The sequence below is a fragment of the Mesoplodon mirus genome (assembly GCF_964341445.2).
Source record: "Mesoplodon mirus genome assembly, chromosome: 20".
NCBI lineage: Eukaryota > Metazoa > Chordata > Mammalia > Artiodactyla > Ziphiidae > Mesoplodon > Mesoplodon mirus.
Genome location: NC_138996.1, coordinates 31,747,783 through 31,770,146, shown reverse-complemented (window position 1 = coordinate 31,770,146; position 22,364 = coordinate 31,747,783). Strand labels below are relative to the sequence as shown.

General features: G+C 37.7%; 1 protein-coding gene across 1 annotated transcript in view; it reads left to right on the top strand.

Moving 5' to 3' along the window:
- Positions 1-22,364, top strand: part of CSMD1 (CUB and Sushi multiple domains 1) — a gene marked incomplete at its 3' end in the record, with an annotated part of 1,728,858 nt that overhangs the window by 1,552,350 nt on the left and 154,144 nt on the right. Inside the window, exons 38-40 of the mRNA XM_082608811.1 lie at positions 9,576-9,694; positions 13,732-13,801; positions 15,994-16,110. Of these exons, the coding sequence (XP_082464937.1) occupies positions 9,576-9,694; positions 13,732-13,801; positions 15,994-16,110 (306 nt within the window). The remainder of the gene's footprint in view (positions 1-9,575; positions 9,695-13,731; positions 13,802-15,993; positions 16,111-22,364) is intronic.

The following is a 22,364-nucleotide window of genomic DNA, read 5'->3' as shown; positions in this document are numbered from 1 at the left end:
TACCTGAAACCTCAGCTCCCTGATGAGTTCAAGAAAGGTTATGATTTTGTAGTTCAGATTTTTCTCATTGTTAAAGTGGGAGTGAGGTTGTATTTTACAGAGTTCTATATCCCAAGGAGAAGTGGAAGTCTTTTTATGGGTTTTAAAATTGCTCTAGTTTAAGGCTAGATGAATACTAAAATTATTTATTTAGATTAACCATAGAGAAACTTTTCTTGAATATCCAGTGTTTAAACAAAATTATCTGTCCATCTATCTATAACTATCATCTATCTATCTAGTACATGTAACTTTAAAGTAGTGACACAGGTTTCTTCATAACTGTGAACAAATTCAGAGATATTTACAGATAAATTATATAGAATTAAATGTAATATATATTTACATTACAAATACATTATTAGCAGAATAAACCCATCTAGTTGAGACAATCTCCCTTTAGAGGTTGCTTGAAATAGAAACTACTTATCTCAATTTTTACACATAGCAGTGCTTGTTTAATAGTCACACTTTACATTACTAAAACCTTCTTTATTAAATTAGACTGGTATTGTGCCTGAGCTTACACATAGTTCTGTCTTGCTATGTTGGAAGATACTTAATTTCTGGGTCTGCAGGGAACCATATATGACCTCATCGAATGACATCTATGCCAGATTAATGTCATAAACCCAGTGAGTGTGTTTGACCTCAAGTGAAAGTCTTCTGCAATTATTCAGGCCTATTTAGTGCTGATATATGGCAGAGTCCAAACAGCACCAACATAATTCTATATATGAAAGTTTTTTTTATTTCACTGTCTTTCTCGAGACCTTTTTCCTCTCACACTCACTACTGGGAAACCCATTGGAGTTAACAAAATATTTCTAGAGGCTATGAGATATGACATTTGACCCCTGGAAGGCAAGTGAAATAGAGAAGCTACTGTGCAGTGTGAATTTCAGATGTCCTACAAAGCAGAAAGTTAGCTATTCTACTCTAAACAGTAGCTCAGCAGAGGACATGGTCTGATGTGGAAGCCATTCTCCCATGTCTAATACTCTGGCCCTTTGATACAGAACATTATACAGATGGGTCAGAGCCTGGAACATGTAAGCTATGGCCATGACAGCCTCGTGTAAGAGAGAGAAAGTGACAATAATTTTTTTAATAAAAAGACAATAATATTGCAGTAACACATTTACAATATATTTATTCTGAAAAAGAGGAGTTTGAATTAGTGATTTGTAGTTATTATGAAAAAACTAAAAATTTCAGAGAAAAGTAAATATAGTAACTCTTTCATTGTTTGAAATGAATGCTTATCCTTTACAAGGTAGAGTCAAATGGAGATTTTTTCACATTTTAGCATGCTTGCAAGTTCAGTGTATTAATTGCCATTAGTTAAAATGATTATTATAAAATAAATATAAAGTATTTTACTATTATCAGACTTAAATTTTTTCTCAAATATTATTTGACCTAGAGCTGACTGTAATATAGTAGTAGTATTTCAAGTACAACAAGTTCAAAACTTATTATACATGATTAAGTCCTTCTCATATGTATTTAATTTGTAGTTATGTGTATAATGAAAAATAATATTATATAGCATTATATAGCATGAATTTTATAAGATCTCACTCAAACGATAAATACTCAGACGAATAAAAAATAGATTAGAAAAAAAGATAACCTGACCGTTCTTCAAGTATTTGGTGCAACTTAAAAGTAAGTATACAACAAAGAAATTATTAAAATAAAGAAAAATTTAAAAGGCAACTAAAGAGAAAAATATAAGTATACTAGCCCCCTATATTAAAATAATTGGTATTGTTAGGCACTAAATTTAGCTTTAAATTTCTGGCAATAAAAGCGAAAAAAGGAAATAGAATTTATTTAATTATCTTTAAAAAAAAGAAAATGCAGTAATTAAAAGAGATAAGTTCCTTGCTTGTCTGTATTCTGAAAAGTACTTATAATTTAAAATTGAAGTTGTATTCAAAAACAGTTTTCTAGAAAATTCAGAAGTGAACTTTATATGACAATCATGTGTCAGTTTTTGATATAATGGTGAGAACATAGTATAGTGAACTGCATTAATTCCTGCAGGGGTCTGAGCTGATGGTCAACAGAATATTATCACTATAAAGCTATGTTTATTATGGATGTGCTTTTAAAATACTTGCATTCTGTTTGTTTTCAGTGATCAAATAAGTACTACATTTCATTTCCTTTGTGGACTCATTTCAAAACAGGCACTCAGAAGGAAGTATGTAATGAGGATTAAAATTCTGGAAAATGCCTTAAGTTTTTGAAATGAAAAGTACTGCACATTTTTAGTGAGATACTATCATAGTTGAATACTGACAGCTTGAAATAGCCTTCTACAATTACAGTAATCCTTATAAATGCATGCAAATTATTAATGCATGTTTTAATGACACTTTAATACTATATTAATAATACTAATAAGGTTTCTCAACTTGAATGGCGGGCATGAGTAAAAACCACAGGAAGTGAAAGGTTGGACAAGATAACACCTCATATACCCCTGGGTGCATTTATGGAGATTTCATCTTGTGCATCCACGGAAGACAGCGCTGTACCTCCACCAGAGTGGGCATCCTGTAAACCGTGTCCATTCAGGGGTGTAATAAAGTTATCTTCTTGTATTTAACTCTATATCAATCATGTGTTGATCCATAAAATTTATCTAAGTGCTTTTATTTCAAAGAATCTCCTGAGACCCTTTCAACTCCTGCCTCCTATTAAAATTGCTTTCATTAACGTCAATTGATAATTCATGTCTTCCTCATTTCATACCAAGTTCTAATTGCACCAAGGACCATGGAAGAGTTTAAAGGCTTGTATATCTTGACTTCTACCTAACATCACAGAATGTTCCAGAGACCCTTCTGGTAATGTGAAGTCTCTCTTACAAGACTGTTCTGGGCATTCAGTAGTAACAGAACTTTGTTTGGTGGGTAACAAGAGAATCCCAGATTTATTTGGGGTTGAATGTAATACATACAAAAAACTGGTAACTGATTAAAACTTTTCTCCTAACAATGATGTTTTGGCATTTTAACAAGTGTTAAATTTAAGTGAAAGGTGCAATATAAACTACTTAATCCCTCCCTGGGTTCTTTAGTTGACTCTCTTCTAAAATAAAGGGATTGGAGTACAGTTTTCCTGTTGTCCTTTGATAGTCTTTGGAATTTCAGGCATTAATGGATTTGGGACGGGGAAGGGTGGAGTGTACAGAATTGACGCTTAATCCTAAACTCTTTGGACCATCACCTACTGTCCCTGCCACTGATTTAAGAGGTGGGTCCCAACATTAACTGTATTTATCAGCTAGTCTCTGGTTGCTGCTTGAGAGGATCGTCAATCATTAAAGAAATTCTGCTGCTACTCACTCTGCCCATTACTCAGAGAGTTGCCTGCATGAAAAGGAGTTTGGTTTCAAATTATCAGTTGTCACTTGGTGCATCCACCCTTGTAACTTATTTGAGACTCATCTCCTCTTGGTGATGATTGCCCCCTCATCCCTGTCCCCCGAAAATAAATTGTGGATGTCGCTGCATTCATCCCCATTTATTGGAGCATCTGTTATATGCTTACTCTAGCCTCTAGCCTCCATAGATAGAATCATGATGAGACAACCATACGTGGTCTCTGCTTACGCAGAATTTATATTCTAGTGGTGCGGGCATAATATATAAGGAAACACCATGATGGTTATAGATTGTGTTAAGCACCTTGAAGCAAATAAGCAGTATTCTGAGGTGCAAAGTAACTGTGGTGCTCTATTTTTCATTGACAATATTTACTGAAGGAAGGATGAAACAATGGACATTATTCAACCACAAAAAGACTTAAGGGAAATGCATTGTAGTCAAAGGAAACTATCAAGGGGTACCCCAGGTAGAAAGGCACCTATTGTACTCATGAAGCCAAAAAAAAAAAGCGTCTAGACTAGAGGGAGCCTTGTGGACAGTCAGAAGAGAGGCAGGAAGCAAAATTGAAAGAGTGAGCCAGAGTGAGAATGTTCCCCCCCTTGTAGCCCAGGATTTTATCCTGAGAACAGTTGGAAGACATTGAACAGTTTCCATCAGGGAAGTAACATCATCTGATTTATCCTTCAACCAGATCGATTAGGTTGCTGAGTAGAGACCCACTTGGACAGTGACAAGAGAGGGGGTATCCTCATAGGATAAACAGATGTTGCAGTTGTCAACAGGCTCAGAGGAAGCTCAGTTCTGTGGCTCAGAGGAGGTGGGATGCAGGAGAAACAAGGATGTGAGATGCACATGGTAGGTAGAACTGGCAGGTCTGCTGATGGATGCAGAGTGTGGACAAGGACGAAGTAAGAAGGCCCATGGGTTTGGGCGTCCTTACTAATGATAGGTCTGTTCGGAATTGTTATTTCTTCATGATACTTGGTAGGTTGTATATTTCTTGGGATTTATCCATTTCTTCTAGGTTATCCATTTCATTGGTGTACAAGTGTTCATAGTTTTTTTAAATGCCTTTAATTTCTAAATTTAACTATTTGAGTCTTTTAAAACATTTTTCTCAGTCTATCTAAGGGTTTGTTGATTTTGTTGATATTTTTTAAAAAGTACTTTTGGTCTTGTTGATGTTTTCCATTGTTTCATATTCTCTATTTTATTGACTTCTCCTCTAATCTTTATTATTTTCTTCCTTATGCTAACTTTTGGTTTAGTTTGTTCTTTTTCTAGTTCCTTGAGGTATAAAGTTAGGTTGTTTATTTGAGATCATTTTTCTTTTATAATGTAAGCATTAACAACTATAAACTTCCCTTTTAGTACTGCTTTTACTGCATCCTGTAAGTTTTTATATGTTGTGTTTTTGTTTTCATGTCTCTAGATATTTGCTAAATTCTCTTGTGATTTGTTCCTTGACCTATTGGTTGAGTTTAAGATTGAGTTCTTTAATTTCCACCTATTTGTGGATTTTCCTTTTTTCCCTCTGCTATTGATTTCTTGTTTCATTCTAAAGTGATTGATGAAAATACTTTGTGTGATTTCAGTTTTTTAAAATTTGTTTAGACGTGTTTTATGGCCTAACATGTGGCCTGTCTTGGAGAATGTTCCACGTACACCAGAGAAGAATATGTGTTCTGCTTTTTTGAGTGGAGTATTCTGTATATATCTCTGGGCTTTAGTGTTGTTCAAGTCTTCTGTCCCTTATCTTCTGTCTGGCTGTTCTATCCATAACTGAAAGTGGGATATTGAAGGTTCATACTATTCTTGTGTTTGTGTCTATTTCTCCCTTCAGGTCTGTCAGTGTTTGCTTCACTTATTTGGCAGTTCCAGTGTCAGGTGCATATATATTTATTATTGTTATATCTCCTTGGTGAATTGACCCTTTTATTATTATATATATAATGTCCTTCTTTGTCTCTTGTGACAGTTTTTATTTTAAAATCTATTCTAAGTATGGCCATCCCTGATGTCTTTAGGTTCCTTTTTGCATGAAATATCTTTTTCAATCCTCTCACTTTCAGACTGTGTGTGTACTTAGATCTAAAATGAGTAAATGGTAGATAGCATATGCCTGGAACTTTTTTTTAATCCATTCTGCCAATCTGTGTCTTTGTTTTCTGTATGTCTTTTAGCATTTTTGTCTCTATTTTCCTCTTACTCCATTTTTTTTTTGTCTCATTGATTTTTTTGTAGTGACATAACTTCTCTTTGTGTGTATTAAATAGATGTTTTCATTGTGGTTACAACTGCAATTACATAAAATGTCTTAAAGTTATAACAGTCTGTTTTAAACTAATAATAACTTCAATCACATTTAAAAATTCTACTCCCCCCCAAATTCACGGGATTGCTTCTCTTGATACTGGACACACAATCCCTATGCTTTAATGAGACCTTATAATCTATTAAATTGAAGGAATAGAATAGCATTTATTATGTGGACTGAACCAGCCAACAGTTGACAGGTAAGGGAAAATATTTTTAACTCCACATATACACTAAACTTCTTAGACAATGAATAAAAAAGTAGTTTCTTTTCTTTGGATACTTTTTCTTAATTAAAGGGGCTTTCTTTACAGCTACTCTTTGATGTCAAGAAGATGTTTGGACATTGAACAATGTTGTATAGAAGTCTGAGTGTGCAGGGTGACACATGTAGGTTTAGATCTATGTGATCATGACATTTGACATTTACTTCATCTATTGTCATCCTCCCATCAGGTCTCCATAGGTGAAGTTGTGATTTCTTTCACCTGTTTTCCAGCACATTGTCTGACCTTTAATACAATTTTTGGATTATGGGTTTACAGAGATTGTGAACAACACTTCTGTCTTAGGGTGTGCTTATGCAAAGGAATGGTTCTTTAATTGGTTACGATGAACAATATACTCGACAAACTTTTTCATTTCAAAATGAAGGAGTAGCCAATGTATTCCCTATAGTGTTTATGATGACCTGTCATGTACCTAATGCTCATGTTTCTACATATCTGTCCTTCGACCTCTTTGCAGCTGCCAAATAATCCAACTCTATTGATCTGTCCATTTGGTCTGCTTTCCTCTTTCTTTGATTATTATATTCATTATTGTTTTAAGTTGTCCAGTTAGAACAACATATTTTTTTTGAATTGTGAAGTTTGAAAACCATACACAATGGCAGTTGAAATGACGACAATGATAAGTTGAAAAACAAAATGTTCGAACTTATTTTTTTTTTTTTTTTTTTTTTGCGGTATGTGGGCCTCTCACCGCTGTGGCCTCTCCCGCTGCGGAGCACAGGCCCCGGACGCGCAGGCCCAACGGCCATGGCCCACGGGCCCAGCCGCTCCGCGGCATGTGGGATCCTCCCAGACCGGGGCACGAACCCGTGTCCCCTGCATCGGCAGGCGGACTCCCAACCACTGCGCCATCAGGGAAGCCCTCGAACTTATTTTTTTTTTTTTTTTTTTTTTTTTTTTTTTTTGCGTTACGGGGGCCTCTCACTGTTGTGGCCTCTCCCGTTGCGGAGCACAGGCTCCAGACGCGCAGGCCCAGCGGCCATGGCTCACGGGCCCAGCCGCTCCGTGGCACGTGTGATCCTCCCAGACCGGGGCACGAACCCGCGTCCCCTGCATCAGCAGGCGGACTCTCAACCACTGCGCCACCAGGGAAGCCCCTCGAACTTATTTTAACTATATTTACAAAGGTCCTGCTTATCCTGCTCTAAATATTGGACAAAAAAATGCATGTTTATCATGTGTTTCAAAATCAGAAAGTATCTTTATCTTTTTAGTATTCCAAATTGTAGTTAGAAATTTTATGGCAAAAGTATTTTAGATGTATTTTTTTAGGGTCAAATAAAAAATAAATGATATACAGTAGGAGTTCATGCCAATCTGTAATGGGAAGAAAAGGTGAAATTGAAATTAGTTGCAGTTTATTTTCTAAAGTTATAAAGGAGAGGGAGATAAATTAGATTTATATCAATAAAAAAGTTAAAGGTGTAAGTGATGGTATTTTTCCATATTTAGCAATTTTATCATCTATGAAAAACCCCAAATGGCTTAAAATTCTGTACTAGGAATAAAAAATGTCGTCACTTAATTAATGCATGTGGTGTTTTATAGTTTTTAGTGTATAGACATTTAAGGAAAATCTATTTCAGCTTAGAAAAACATGCTACACCTCACACCTGCTCATCCCAGACAGAATCCATGTGTTTCATGGCTTGAAATTATCCCATTTATATACAGTGGTGCCCATCCAGTGTAATTTCTATAGCATCATGTTCTCAAATGAACAATCTCACTGATGATGAGAAATGAAGACTCTTCTCTCTGTTTCATCCTCTCAGGTTTCAGGGTAAAGTGAGGCAAACTGGTGCTTCTCAAACTGTAATGCATAAGAATCACCAGGGATGGTGTTAACAGGAAGATTCTGGTCCAGTAGTTCTGGGATACCCAAAGTGTGCATCTCTTAGAGGCTCCCACACTTACCATACTTTGAAAAGCAGGGCAGTGGAGGAAACTGTTACCTCACCCAGGTGGGCAGGTGGGTCTGCACACCTGCACCTGGGAACCTCGGCTTGCCCATCTCACTTTGCTCTGCCTTGACCTTATTGTCAGACACCGGAGTCTACATTAAGGTTCTTGTGAGGATTAGAGCAACGTGATGCAGCCAGGAGAGTGACTGGCAAACAGTACTGTCTTCGTCCCTTGTCTCCAAGGGACTGCCTGTCCCTTGATTTCTCCAGGTGCTGCCTGTCCAGACCCCAAGACTGCCTCGTGAGTTGGCACTGCACGGAGTGACACCAGCTCCTGCTCTCAGAGGCAGCCCTTGCATGCTGTTGCCCATCTGGAAATTCTTAATAATTTCATCTCTGACCTTGAAGTCTGATGGGGACAGTGAAGCATGCACACGAGCAGAGGAGATGTGCCAGCTGCAATGGGTGCCCCCAGGTGTGGACCCAGTCCTGAGGGCAGGGCAGGCAGCACGTGTCCTCATTGTGCACTGGGACCCACAGTTGTGTGGCTGCATAGACCAGCCTTCATGTCCTGGAAGAACAATCGTCCCCTCCCCCAGCCCCACCCCATTACTCAGAGTCCCAGTCAGTTAGTTAATCTGATTAGTTCCTTCATGTTAATGAAAAGAACAAGAACCAAAGTCTCAGTCCAAGGGCACGTGAAGGATTTTAAGCTGGTCTGCTCTGAAGAAGTCCTTCTCTCCCATTTCTCACCCTGGATAACCTATTAGTGCTTGGTAACTTGGGATGTGAGAAAAAGATGTACTAGAATCATGGAAGATTATTAGCAATCACCAAATCTTTAGCACCATTTCAAATACATTTTTGATTCTATAAAATACCACAGCTACATATTTTGATTATTCATGTGATAAGGGTTTATACAAATAAGTATCAATGTTAAATGGTCCTTGGCATTCATTGATCTGATATTCTAAGCTGAATTCCAATATTATATGATGCATTTTAAAAAATTTTGTTAGTGTCTTAACTAAAGGCAATTCCATCTAGGAAAGTGTCTGGTTACAGCTTTAGGGCCTGTAAATATTGGTCCTTTTTACCTAAAGAACAAACTGTTCATGAGAATTTTTTGTTGTTGTCTTTAAATGAGAAAGAGAGAGATTGAATATAAAATATTTGTTCTCATATTATGTTTTTCCAGAAGGATAGAATTCCTGGATTCACACTTAAAATTTTTGAAAAAGACTGCTAAGTAGGCTAGAAAAACAAAAAGCAAGAGAGCCATATCATGGGGATTTGCATATAATAGGAAAGTTTCCTTAAAGACCTTTTAAAATGTGTATGCATTGGAATTGGAGTGTTTTACACTAAATGTGGAAGTAATAGATTTTATTCTTTAAAGAAATGTCTTTACACAGTGGAAATGAAATAAATTAATATTTAAGATTTAGCTCAAACTGATTGAAAGTTAATGTCTTCTTGGTAGACAAACAAGAGAGAGAGTTTTTGTTCATTTCTATAGGAGGAGAGCAATAGGAAAACGCTCTTTTGCTATTCAAATGATAAGAATATTGTTCATTTTACATAGCTTGTAAGTGTTTTTCTTTACGGTTCCCCAGCCGTAGGTCTTGCTGCTTGCCAAGAGCCAGCCCTTCCCAGCAACAGCATCAAAACAGGAGACCGATACATGGTGAACGATGTGCTGTCCTTTCAGTGCGAGCCTGGGTACACGCTGCAGGTATTTTTTTTTTTTTTTTTTTTGAGCTTTTGGTAGTAGAGGGGCTCAGCATGGTAATCCTCAGCCAGCTCACTTAAAGACAACGCCCTAGATTTGCACCCAGAGACCTAATCTAGTTTCTCTCATTCAGTTTGTGAATCAAAGTAGTCATATTAAACCATGCATACAGGTAAATTTAATGATGATGCAGAAATAGCTTCTAAATGATAAAGCATCCTTTTAAGGTTGAGCATATTATTTTCATAATACTTTTATTTCAAAATGTATATTCTCCCAACAACTAGATAAAATTCTAAGGGACCAAGCATTGACACAGTCTCCTCAACAGTCCTCTCCTGGCAACCCGATTATTGGGTTGGCTCTGAATCCCATGCTTGTCCTGCATTGCAGACTGTTCTTACGATTTAGTTCAGTAAATCTTCAAGTGCCTAGTTGTGTGCCAGGCAAATATGGTGCTCAAATAATAGGGTTAAGTGCTTTTCAAGAAATGTTAAGCAGAAGTTTTTATAGTCTTTTATTTTTTTAATTAAATTTGTTTATGTGAAGTTTTTTTTTTTTTTTTTTTTTAATTTTATTTATTTATTTATTTATTTATGACTGTGTTGGGTCTTCGTTTCTGTGCAAGGGCTATCTCTAGCTGTGGCAAGCGGGGGCCACTCTTCATCGCGGTGCGCGGGCCTCTCAATATTGCGGCCTCTCTTGTTGCAGAGCACAGGCTCCAGACGCGCAGGCTCAGTAATTGTGGCTCACAGGCCCAGTTGCTCCGTGGCATGTGGGATCTTCCCAGACCAGGGCTCGAACCCGTGTCCCCTGCACTGGCAGGCAGACTCTCAACCACTGCGCCACCAGGGAAGCCCCTATGTGAAGTTTTAATACACATTTTACAAACCAATGTATAGCAACATGAGTCATGTTTCTGTTATTTGTTTTCTGGGTTAGCCACAAATAAGCATACTCCCAGAACAGTTTATCTGTGTCCTCTAGCATAATCCACATATAATTCTCCCTACCAACAATGAATACTGAAATCTAAACATGTATATTCCAAAGTCCAACAAACATATTTAAGCCTACTTAGGTTTCTACACTTCAGTTAATTCAGGTAATAGAGTACTTTTTGCTGTATGTTTATTACAACACTGAAGCTGAAGGTGTTTCAAGAACATTATTTTTAGTTGTATTCTGTAAGTGACTTAAATAAAACCTGGAGTACTCATCAGAAAGAAGTTTCACAGATACGGCAGTGAAGTGACAGCATTGCTTATAGTCCCATTTCTGTGTGCTGGGGTAAATATCTTGCAGAACTGAGACCAGTTAGAGCAGCAGCAGCAAACGCTGGAAGCTGATGGCCTGCCCGCCAAGTGCTTCACGTGCAGAGCCTGTGTTGCTCTCAGTCAACCTCATGGTGTGGCACTGGGGGCGCATCTTTCCCTAATGGGGAAGGGGAGTGAGCCAGTGCCTGAGAGGAGGGGGTGGGCAGACGAGCTGGCACATCTGGAGGGACCACCTGCAGAAATCAGCGTGGGTCTTAAGTTTGAGAAAATACCAGTAAAACACCTAACACACTTCAGCAAACAAAAGCCAGTATAGCTATTATTATAAACAAACATCGGCATATAAAGCCACCTTCATCAAAACAACCTACAACCTGCGTTCGTAGATCTTGGTGGGTATCACAGTAATTGCTTTGACTCTGCAGAAACATGGGCAGAGACTTGGAAAGTAGAACAGGAGTTACTGAAGAAGCTTTGCCAAAACTTCTTCCATGGAAACAAGCTTTTAACCAGGCACGTCGAGGCCGTTTTAACTGATTCTTTAAGACAGAAACTTCCTGTTTCACGTGTTACAGCGGAAAGAATTATAAGTCACATCCCAGGGGTTTCATTTAGAGGAATACCTTACTCTATACTGACAAGCCGTTTTTATGCTTTTTGGGTTTTTTTTACTTCTTTGTAAATTGACTTAAACCATGTAAATATCACGTTGTCTCTCTCCTCTCCCGAATCCCTACACGTTAACACTTTCTCTCACTCACGTGTGTTCATCTTTCTACACGTTTATGACAGCACTTTGCAGTTACTGTCAGCATCCTTTTATAAGGAAGACTTCTGTAGCCCTCAGAGAAGAAACTAGAAAGGGTTATTTAGTAAAGACATTTCTTACAATGAATTGTTTAATATGCTGCTTAGAGATAAAAGCCTGCAGACACACATCTGTAGAGTCCAGTCAGGCCACTTAGCTCTGGTTTTCAAATGCAAACTAAGATTTTTTTTTCTTTATAACAGTTTCAAGCATTGAATTTACAAGCTGTGACTGTCTCTCATTCACATGAGTTAAAAAGGATTCTGGACTTTTCTAAAAAGTTGCTAACAACTGGGAATTTTGGTAACGCATTAGTATATTTGGAATGACAGCATGCATAAATTACATATTATTCATGAAAAGAATTGTTCCTTTTATGGTTTACATACAAATGTCTATCAATGCATCTGCCTAGTGAGATTCAGGCATAAAGTGGCAGAGACAGGATACATCAAATGTCAGTCCCGGGTATCTGAATGATAAATGATTTCCTTCTCTCTAGATTTGTTTTACTGTTCTTTTAAAAGATGAAAAATGAAAATTCCCATTTGAAGCTAGTAAATAAATACACAGATTCCTGTCTTGTTTTGGATCCATTATAAAAATTTCAGCTGGAATCACTAATATGAAATGTCTTTGCTGAAATCAATAGCAGAATGTGACCTAGATTGGTAATAAATGACCATTTTATTGGTAGTCTTCCATAAATATCTTTAAAGGCTTTTGTACTTTATGTTTGTCCAAAATTGAGAAAGAAATTTATTAAAGATAATGTAATAGATCAGAGAATGAGGAGATACAGAGCATGAAATTTGGCAGGAAAAGCATTATCCTGCATGTCTTCTTTAAGTATAAGTGTAGTCTTCCTTTACTGTAACAACTTTTAAGAATATTAGGAAGTAGGAGAAAATGAGTTTTGTGGCACGTGAATTGAGTATGAAACCTTCCAAAGCTTGGGGAATCGGTTTGTCATTGATAACTGCCTTAGTGCAAATTCTCGTTTGATGTGTTCCCAATATGGCTGGGATTATTTAACATGAATTAAATATTTGTTTTTCAACTGCCTCTATGCCAATTTTGTTTGGCAAATGGAAATTCACAAGATAAGTATGCATGGCACATAAAACCACCAAGTCACAATAAGGAAAAAAGTAAAAATAAATAGTCTGCACACAGAGGTGCCCGTTCACTACCTTCTGTTTCATCTTAAAAGAGATTTTAGCATGAAACACTGAGAATTTAACCTGCTGCTGTTTAATTTTTAAAAGAGTAATAATAGGACAGATTTTTTGAAGGTTGAAAGTTGAAAACTATATATTTAGAGGATAAGGAGACCCTGAATGATGAGGATTAATTTCATCGCAGACACGTTAATTTGACAGCTGTGAGGCTGTCTGATAATAAAATGAATATTAAGTCTTCCTTTTTCTCCAATAAAGAAAGAACTGACCCAGTTCTTTGCTGAACCGTAAAGGTCATGTGAGTTGCACTTGAACCGTAGGCAACTGTGAAAGTTAACCTTTGTATGAGCAGATTACTTACCTTTGACATGTCACCCTTCAGATCAATACCTAGTATTTCCTAATCATTTTCAGCCTCTCAGACCAAAAGCTGTAACTTTTGATGATTACAAAAAAGACTTTGACCAATTCAGTTCAACATTGTAAGCATTAGGGAAGCATCCTGGCAGAAATAAAGACCGTTGAAGGGGACATTACAAGATTTTGATTTCAGTGACAAGAAACACAGTGATTATGGATTTCTTTTTCTATTTTAATTCCAAATATGAGATTCATTAACACACATTAGTAGATTTCATGAGTTCTGATTTTTTTGCATTTGTAATTAATTCAAAAAGGGAAAACCAAAGAAAGTACAGATGTTCTCACAAACATTTAAGCCTTAAATACTCTATGTTCAGTTATGTGAGTTTTATTTCATTTTCTCTTGAACAGGGCCGTTCCCACATCTCCTGTATGCCAGGGACTGTTCGTCGTTGGAACTACCCGTCTCCCCTTTGCATTGGTATGGACATGCCTTCCGTCATTGGGTCTCTGTGCAGATTATCAGTAACGTAATGGTGATCTCCTTGAGCCACTTTTGAGCTCAAAGATGCACTTTTAAATTCCTTTCGAACATTTGTTACATGATGATAACATAATAATGCTGTTATTGGATTGGACAAGCATCTTCTCCCCCTGGATGTGGCTCCTCAGCTTTTCCAGCATCTCTGGACCAACCAACAGGGATTAGATGCAAGACTGCTAGCTTGAGGCACTAAACGCACAGCACATGCATATCAGAAGCCAGTGGATTAATTCATGGCAAGAATGAATGTAGCTGGTCTGAGAGTCTGAGAAGGGTTCTGTGTACACCTTTAGCCTCAGGAAAATCACATTTCCAGAAACAAAATTGAGAAGTACCAATAAGTGATGTGAAGTTGGAGGGACAGTATTTTATATCAAAAAGTATTTGATATCAAGGCAGCCGCCCTTGTGGAGGGACTCACTGGGACTGGGATTCAGGCACAGAGCATCCGTCTCCCTATTTATTTTTAAATGAAGAGCTTTCCCTTAAACGTGGGAATTTAAATATTTTAAGCTTTGAAATAAAATCAACTCACAGTGGGTATTCAATCAAATGATATGTCATTGCTGACACTCTGTATTATGTGAGGAAATGTTTTATTTGAATAGTTTACTTATATTAGCCAAATATAATTAATTGTATCTTTTATTTTACATGTTTCGTATATTAGCAGATGTCAAAGGTGCATCAACTTCCATAACACTTGCTTGCTCCTAATTCCTTACAAGGTATAGAGGAAGTTTTTTCATTGGAAAACTCACAAACATCCCACAATAAACTTCAAAGACTTATTTGAGAGATTGAAAGTTTTTTTAGCTGTTAGCTTTAGATTAATCCAAGCTGGGGGATTTTAGGACTAGAAATCCATGAAGAGATAGTATTTTACTAATAAGTTCTTGGAAATCTCAAGTCCTGATTTTTTTAAATAATAGTATTAAGGAGACAATTTACAGCAAAACACTTCTCTACAAGTTACTGAGTGTCAAGCATCATTCCCAGAGCTTAACCGATATTAACTAAATTGAACATCATGACAAGCCTCAAGGTGGCCAAGCCATTTGCCAGGGCCCTGCACCAAGCTGGCATTCCCTGTATCATGGGATCCCTCCAGCGGGACATGGCCTGTGCCCTGGAGTAAAAATCCCATATATTCTTACCAAAATATCAGGAATCTGTATAAAATAAGATATATAAACCCAGTTAAAACCCCAAGATCCCTGGCTCTTTTATAAAAATAAGCACCTTGTTCTTTAGCCATACCATTGTAACAAAAACTCTTTGAATATGCTGTTTAACCATAAGAAAGGGCCTGGCATGGAGGGGTTTCCCCAGCAGGAGGCAGAAGTCAGGCTACCAAATGATGGTGGACAGATGAGCGCTGGGAAGAAGGCTGAGACTTGAGGGTTATACTGAAAATCTCGGTGGGATCGTTGGACAGATGTAAAATGAGAGAAGCCCATTGATGGAGTTTTTTAAATATCACAAAGGAAAAAAGATTGATACACAGCTTTTGGGGGCTCTGTTTTTACACCCATCCAATGGTTCTTGTCTTTTGAGATGAACAAAAGAATGTGATCACATACAGTGATAACTAAGTACTCAAGGAATTTGGGGGCTCTGTTTTTACACCCATCCAATGGTTCTTGTCTTTTGAGATGAACAAAAGAATGTGATCACATACAGTGATAACTAAGTACTCAAGGAATTAGGTTATCATCCTTGTTTGACAGGAGGTGCACTCAACATCGAGACCCCCTTCTCTCTCTCCCAGGACAATGATAGTTGTCCTGACTTAAAGGTGTGAGTATTGATGACAACTCAGAACCTGAAAGTCAATCGGATGCCTGACCAAAATGCATTAAATTGACCAAGCTTTACTGGGAGCCTCTGTGGACCAGAAGTAGATAAACTGAAGACCTGTCTTTGTCCTTAAGCAGTGGACACTCAGAGGGAGAACTACACCCATAAATAACTAAAGGGCATCACATTATGTATGTGCTGAAATGAGGTGCAAATTCGTTTCTGAAGACTTGCTTCTAGGTAGCATGGTCCCATAGAGTGGGGGGAGTGAATTGTCCTTGCCGGAAAACGATGACACACAGCACTAACTCCCCTTGTCTGGCTGACAGCGACCTGCGGGGGGACCTTGAGCAGCATGGGGGGCGTGATCCTGAGCCCCGGCTTCCCGGGCACCTACCCCAGCAATCTGGACTGCACCTGGAAGATCGCTTTGCCCACTGGCTACGGTGAGTGAGACACTTTTTTTTTTTTTTTGCGGTATGCGGGCCTCTCACTGTTGTGGCCTCTCCCATTGCGGAGCACAGGCTCCGGACGCGCAGGCTCAGCGGCCATGGCTCACGGGCCCAGCCACTCCACGGCATGTGGGATCTTCCCGGACCGGGGCATGAACCCATGTCCCCTGCATTGGACTCTCAACCACTGCGCCACCAGGGAAGCCCAAGACACTTTTTAATTCCTCAAAATTCAACTTTTTAATTTTTATCTTGGAGAGAGTTAGGCTGAGTGAAAAATGGGCCTATTCTGTTGACATAACTGTGTCTTTAATTGAAAGTGGCTTACAGATTTAAATAAAGCTTTGGCAGAATAACTTTGAGAACAGAAAGTTACTTGAAAAATCAGTTCAGCTGTGCAAGACTTCTCAAGGCAAATTAAATTAGTTGAATGATGATACAGTAGGCACATGAAGTACAAAATGTAGCATCCCTAATTCAATTATCAATCTCTTTATAACACTGTCTTTTATAATGTATCACTGGAATTCAGTAATGGTGGTAGTTTCTTTTGAATAATTTTTTAGGTTTTTCTCAGGTTATGACTCATTCTAGTATTGTTCTATAAATTTTTGTTGTTATAACTTGCATTGATTTAGGTTTATGAAAATGGCTTTTTATCATATTTAGTTATGAACTTTCAGGTTACCTACCTTAAATAGTTCATAATAACAATTAAGTTATGTACACTAAAATCCCATTCCGGCCTGCTTCAGAAATCCACAGTCTTTGTGAAATTTTGATTCCCTATCATGCCTTTCCTTGTCTGCCTCATGATGTCCTTATATTGTAGTTCATTAATTTGGGTTTTCCCCACCTGTGATTTTCTCAAAAGTACACAGTATGATAAGGGTGCCAAATTAGATACTCACAGAATGTCCCAGAATGTCTCAGAGTAATTGAGTACTTATGAATGTTAGTTGAGTGATGAATGAACATAAGCATAAGTGGAAATCGTTGCCCTAGAAGAGGATTATATTTTTTAAGTTTTCAAAGCTCTGCCTTAAGAATCTGTGCCAGGAGGGCAGCAGGAAAGGGAGGGTCCACCTGCTCAGCTGAGAGCCGCCAAGAGGGTGGTGGGTGTGAGGCCACCAGGGCAAGGGGCAGCATGGAAGGGACCCCCCCCACCACTGTGGAGAACACACGTGAGGTTCATGTCCACTGAGTCCTTGAAGGGGCCACCAGAGTGTGGGGATAAAAAAGGGGAGACAGTTCACAGAAGGGTCACAGAGGGGCTCTATTTCTTCCAGGTTTTTTAGTTTTGTTTTTTAAATCCTGAGCTCTCTGAACATAGAGGCCGTAATTGTGCTCTGTGGTAGATGGAACAAAAGCCTTTGCCTTTAACCAACATTGGCTCAGCTATCCTCCAAGCCTGGTCTGTTTTCTCACCCTGGGGATCTGAAGATCTGGACATGGTTGGTTCAGTGTTTGTAGTCAGGTGTCAGGATCGGAGTTGTAGGTGACCCAGGAGGTTCCAACAGGGTCTTAGCATCTCGAGGGTCACAAGCTTATGAGGCGTGTAGTGACAGTTCACTCAGGCTACTGTATTGAGTGAACCTCCAGGAGCCTCGTCTTCCTCACCTCTAAAAAGGAAACAACCACACAGGGTTACATGAGGATTCACCAAAACAACTCGGGCGAGAAATTTAGTGCCGGGCTTGGCATGTCGTAAACAACAGCAAAAAGCTAGCTGGTTTTTAAATTGTTGCTGCAAATAGTTCCCACTTTTCTTTCAAACCTCATTAGAAACATTTTACTCATGAATGGATATACACATTTTATTTTCCCAACTTTACTGTTCTGTGATTTGAGAAGGCTATTGTTTGGCATATTTCCATATGTTGCTCACTCACTGATAAACCAACATGCAAGACAGTAATTCAGGAAAAAAAAAAGAACAGTTAGATTGTCTGACCTCGTGATCATGATCTATGAACCTAAAAAAAATTTATTTGAAGAAAGGTCAAAATTTTAAAAATATTTATGAAATGTTACAATTAAAATTATTTGTCTTTAAAATCTGCGATATTGCCTAGTATTGGGCTTTAAAAAGCATCTTGAAGAATAAGCAAAAAGAAACCTTATGTCTTAAATTCTAACTACATGCAAAATAGTATGACTGTCCCTAGCTTTTTAGAATCGATGTAGTTATGCTTCGGAATAATTGCTACAGATTAAATTTAAGTACCACACCAGGTTTGTCTGATAAATTTTATAATCTATAAATATACTTCTAAACATGAAATTATACATTTAAATTTAGGGAAGAGGCATGTACATTCCCGTTTCCTGGATTGTCAGTTTGGGTTTGGGTTGCTCAGGGTGTTCATGATTATTGTACTAGTAATTACTGTGCAGGTGACTGCAATTCCCCCAGCCACCCTGAAAAACACACGTATGCAGAATATGAGACATCAGTGCCTTTTCTTGAAAAAAAATAGGTTAGATGCCTTTCATTCATGGAGGATTCTATTGCTGTGTTTTGGATCTTTCCATACGACTGAATATGCATGGGACAACCTGATAGATATCCGACCCATTCGTTAAGCAGCTACCAGCTCCGTCAAATAATTCTTCTGATTAATCCTTCTTCCGTCCCACATGCCATGGACCAGTCAATAGCTTAATTAAATAGACAAAATGATTGGTTGCTCTGGCATCACGTGAAAGCCACCTTGGTCTCCCCTTGCTAATTACTCATCCCCCCGGCAGCTATTTCCTGCATCCAGCCTCTGTGAGGGCCTGCGATCAAGGGACTTTGTCTAAGGAGTGGGCAGTGTATATGGTGGTTCCTCATGTCTTTGAGCTCTGAGGTTAGCTGAGTAGAAATCCTAGTTCTGTCAGTGACTGATGGTATGAATTTGCCCAAGTTATCAACATGTTTTTGAACCTTTGTCCCTTATCTTTAAAACGAATACAATAAAATATCATTCTCCAGCAGCCGTTCCGAAGTAATGCAAATGCCTGATATGGAGAAGGCACCACTTAACTGTTAACTGCTTTTAGTTTCTAAGCCAAATGCTCTAATGATTTCTATGTTGTTTTCTTTCCTTTCCACAAATTTGGGTTGCTGTTTTGTGTGGCTTTGGCATGAGCTCAATCACCACAGAACTTCTATCTCTATTTTCTTGAAAATTTCTAAAGGCATAATTAACAGAAATGAAATCAAGTTTTTCTACTTTACCGTTACTTTTTTTTTTAACATCTTTATTGGAGTATAACTGCTTTTTATATTTAAAACCCACTGCACTTATACTGCACACCATGAGGTCCAAATTGGCCATGCCTTTAAACCATCTAGAAATCTAAGGAGGATGTAAAAGACTCTTTAGACTATCCACTGAATTCTAAAACTATTAACTCTTTTGCTATATGTTTATTATGCACAGAAGATATAAAATAGAGCACTTTACTATTCACAGGTTCTATCAACTAAGAGACGGGAGTTTAACTCTGAGGCCATGGTCAGGTTACTATTCAAAGTATTGTCAAAATCCAAAGTCAAAATTTTTTCTGCAGGTGCCTTTTACTGACACTTAGTTTTCAGTGTGTAATGACAATCGGTGTAAATTCCACCCAAGATGGGCATTCAGACTGGTTTTCTTGTTGCAATGACACGTTTTTGGTATTCTGTGCGATAAGAAAAGAATAATTAGGTTACGCTTATTTTAATCCCTTCATTTTGGCTTCTTGATGTCAAACTGGACACAATTTGCTGAAAATTAGATAGCTAAAAATTCCATTCTAAACCAGATTAGAGCTGGGCTTGGCTCTATTTCCTGATATGTATTAGGTAGTTTGATATGTGGCTGGATACTTTATCCTGCTTAATATGCTAATTTTTTTCATAAAATTATAATTGTCATAATTCCATTTCCATTTCAGGTTTAATTCCAAATCAGTAAAAGGCCATGGTCACTATTTCCTTTGCTTTAGAGATATTGGCCAGCTTTCCCTTTTTTTGCCCCTTGATCTGCTTGCTGTCTCTCATTTCTTTCTTGACTGGGTCATTCTGTGAATTTCAAAATGCGTCTCTGGATGAATACATCTGACGTCTGCATATGCTTATCTGAAATGAGCCTATTTTAAGCCATTTCCCTGCTATTTGATTTTATACCTAAAAAGAGAATATGTTTTTTAAGTGTTCTAATCTTGCCCTAGTTTCACATCCTATCTGGTACTTTTAGGACGTAAATAGAAATATCAGTAATTCAACATTCGTTTTTGATTATTATTGTGTCAGCTTCTGTGTTCTTCCTCCTGTGAAGAATGTGACGGGTATTTTGAAACTCTGTAGACCACAGGGGTTCCGTGGCCTCGATGTAGTCACCAAAAAAAAAGAAATCCATTAGTATAGTTTATTAATTAGCTAAAAAACCCTCTTTTTCTTATCAGATTTATGGACCAGGCCACAAAAGAGAACTGTATTTAATTCATCAGTGGGTGAGGGACTAGATCAGATACTGTTGCGTGACTTAGGAAGAGGTTCAGACTGTCACAGGAGACAGGTCAGAATTGAAGGGCTGGGGACCACTAGCCCTGCCTGCTTTCCTTCCTTCTTTGCTTTCTCCCTGTCTCTCTCTCTCTTTCTTTTTCTCTATCTTTATCTCTTTCAATCCTTCTCTCTCTCTTTCTTCTTTTCTTGCTTCCAAATTTCTTTTGACCAAACGTATTTACTGGGATTTAGGAGAAAATGAATTAGCTCACTGATGTCTCTTCAACACTTTTTAATATTTGCAGAAATGTTTTAAATTTATAGGTTTGTTCCATGTTGGTCGTCTGTTGTGCCTAGTATTAGAATGGGCAGGACAGCCACAGGCTGTGCTGTTCCTTCTCTGGCTGCTCATGTGTCGCCAGTACATACGTTTGGACCATATGTTACAAATTGAATTACTCCTTCCAAAAAGGATTCCAAAGTTTGGTTGCTTTGTTAAAGATGTTTTTTCATTGTAAGTCTTTCTTCTGCTTTTCACTCTCTCGGTATCTTCGTGAAGTATTCCACATTCTACTTCTTCCAATCTTCTCTATCACACTAGGTTGAACAATTTTAATACAAAATTATTTTCTCCAAAAAAATTGTAATATTTTTAACATGGTGATATCATTAGCTTTTGACTAGCACGTTCTCATGCTAAACCAGAGGACGTGAGGGCTCTGTCAATTGGAGTTGGTGTCCATCCAACTCTGCCTCTCCCTGTGGTACATGGGACATAACACCCAGCCTTTCTGAGCCTTAGTTTGCTCACCTGTGAAATGATGGTCATAACAGTGATTACCTGATAGACTGAACCCCAAGAGTGAGAGGTGCCCTTACATTCTGCCCAACCAGAAAGGCCATTATTTACTCTTTCGTTCATCCTCACCAGGTTTCCTTCATAATTGATAAAATTGTGTTTCTTAGATGATTTTAAATTTTATTGAGTACCTTTAGGTTGTTCTTCCCTATTACTCTTTGCATGAGCTTTTCATCTTTTTTTTTTTTTTTTTTTTTTTTACTGAATTCAGACTTTTGATACCTGCGTTTTCCATCAATACTAAGTAGATATGTTACTTTAAATTCTCTAGGTATTTACACTTAAGTAAGGTAATCCATGTTAACATGATCTTTAATATGATAATTTCAATATCTTTAATTTCCTAAAACCTAGGAAACATGTCAAATATATTAGATGAAAAGGAAAAAAATAAAGCTCTTTTTATCTATCAAGAACAGGAGAAGAATAACACAAAGTAAAGCTTTCCTCATATGCTGAGAGAATGATCTACAATAGCTGTTGGTATTCTCAGTTTAGGCTTTACAAAGCTAACTTAATTGCCTGGATTTATGCAAAAGCTAATGTTTTTGGCATTCTAAATAAACTTGAAAGTGAATTAAAATATTTCAGACACAGTAGTCAACTAAATTTTCAACAATACCACAATGCCATAGCAAATAACTCTAAATTATTTTGATTTTGATTTTGATTTTCTTCTAAGTTATCATGGTAGTTTATCTGAGACACAGATCAGTATGATGCTAGCAATATGGGTCCTTCAGACAGTCTTTGTATCTTGCCCTGTGCCAGGCTGTTAGATTGAATTGTGAGAGCTAGAGTGGGGTTGATCCGAGTGGGTTTCTTGCAAACATCAGTAATTTGTTTTGCAGGCACTACACAATTGAAACAATCACTTACCAAACTAAGAAATTTCTTGTGTAATGGTATGCCCTT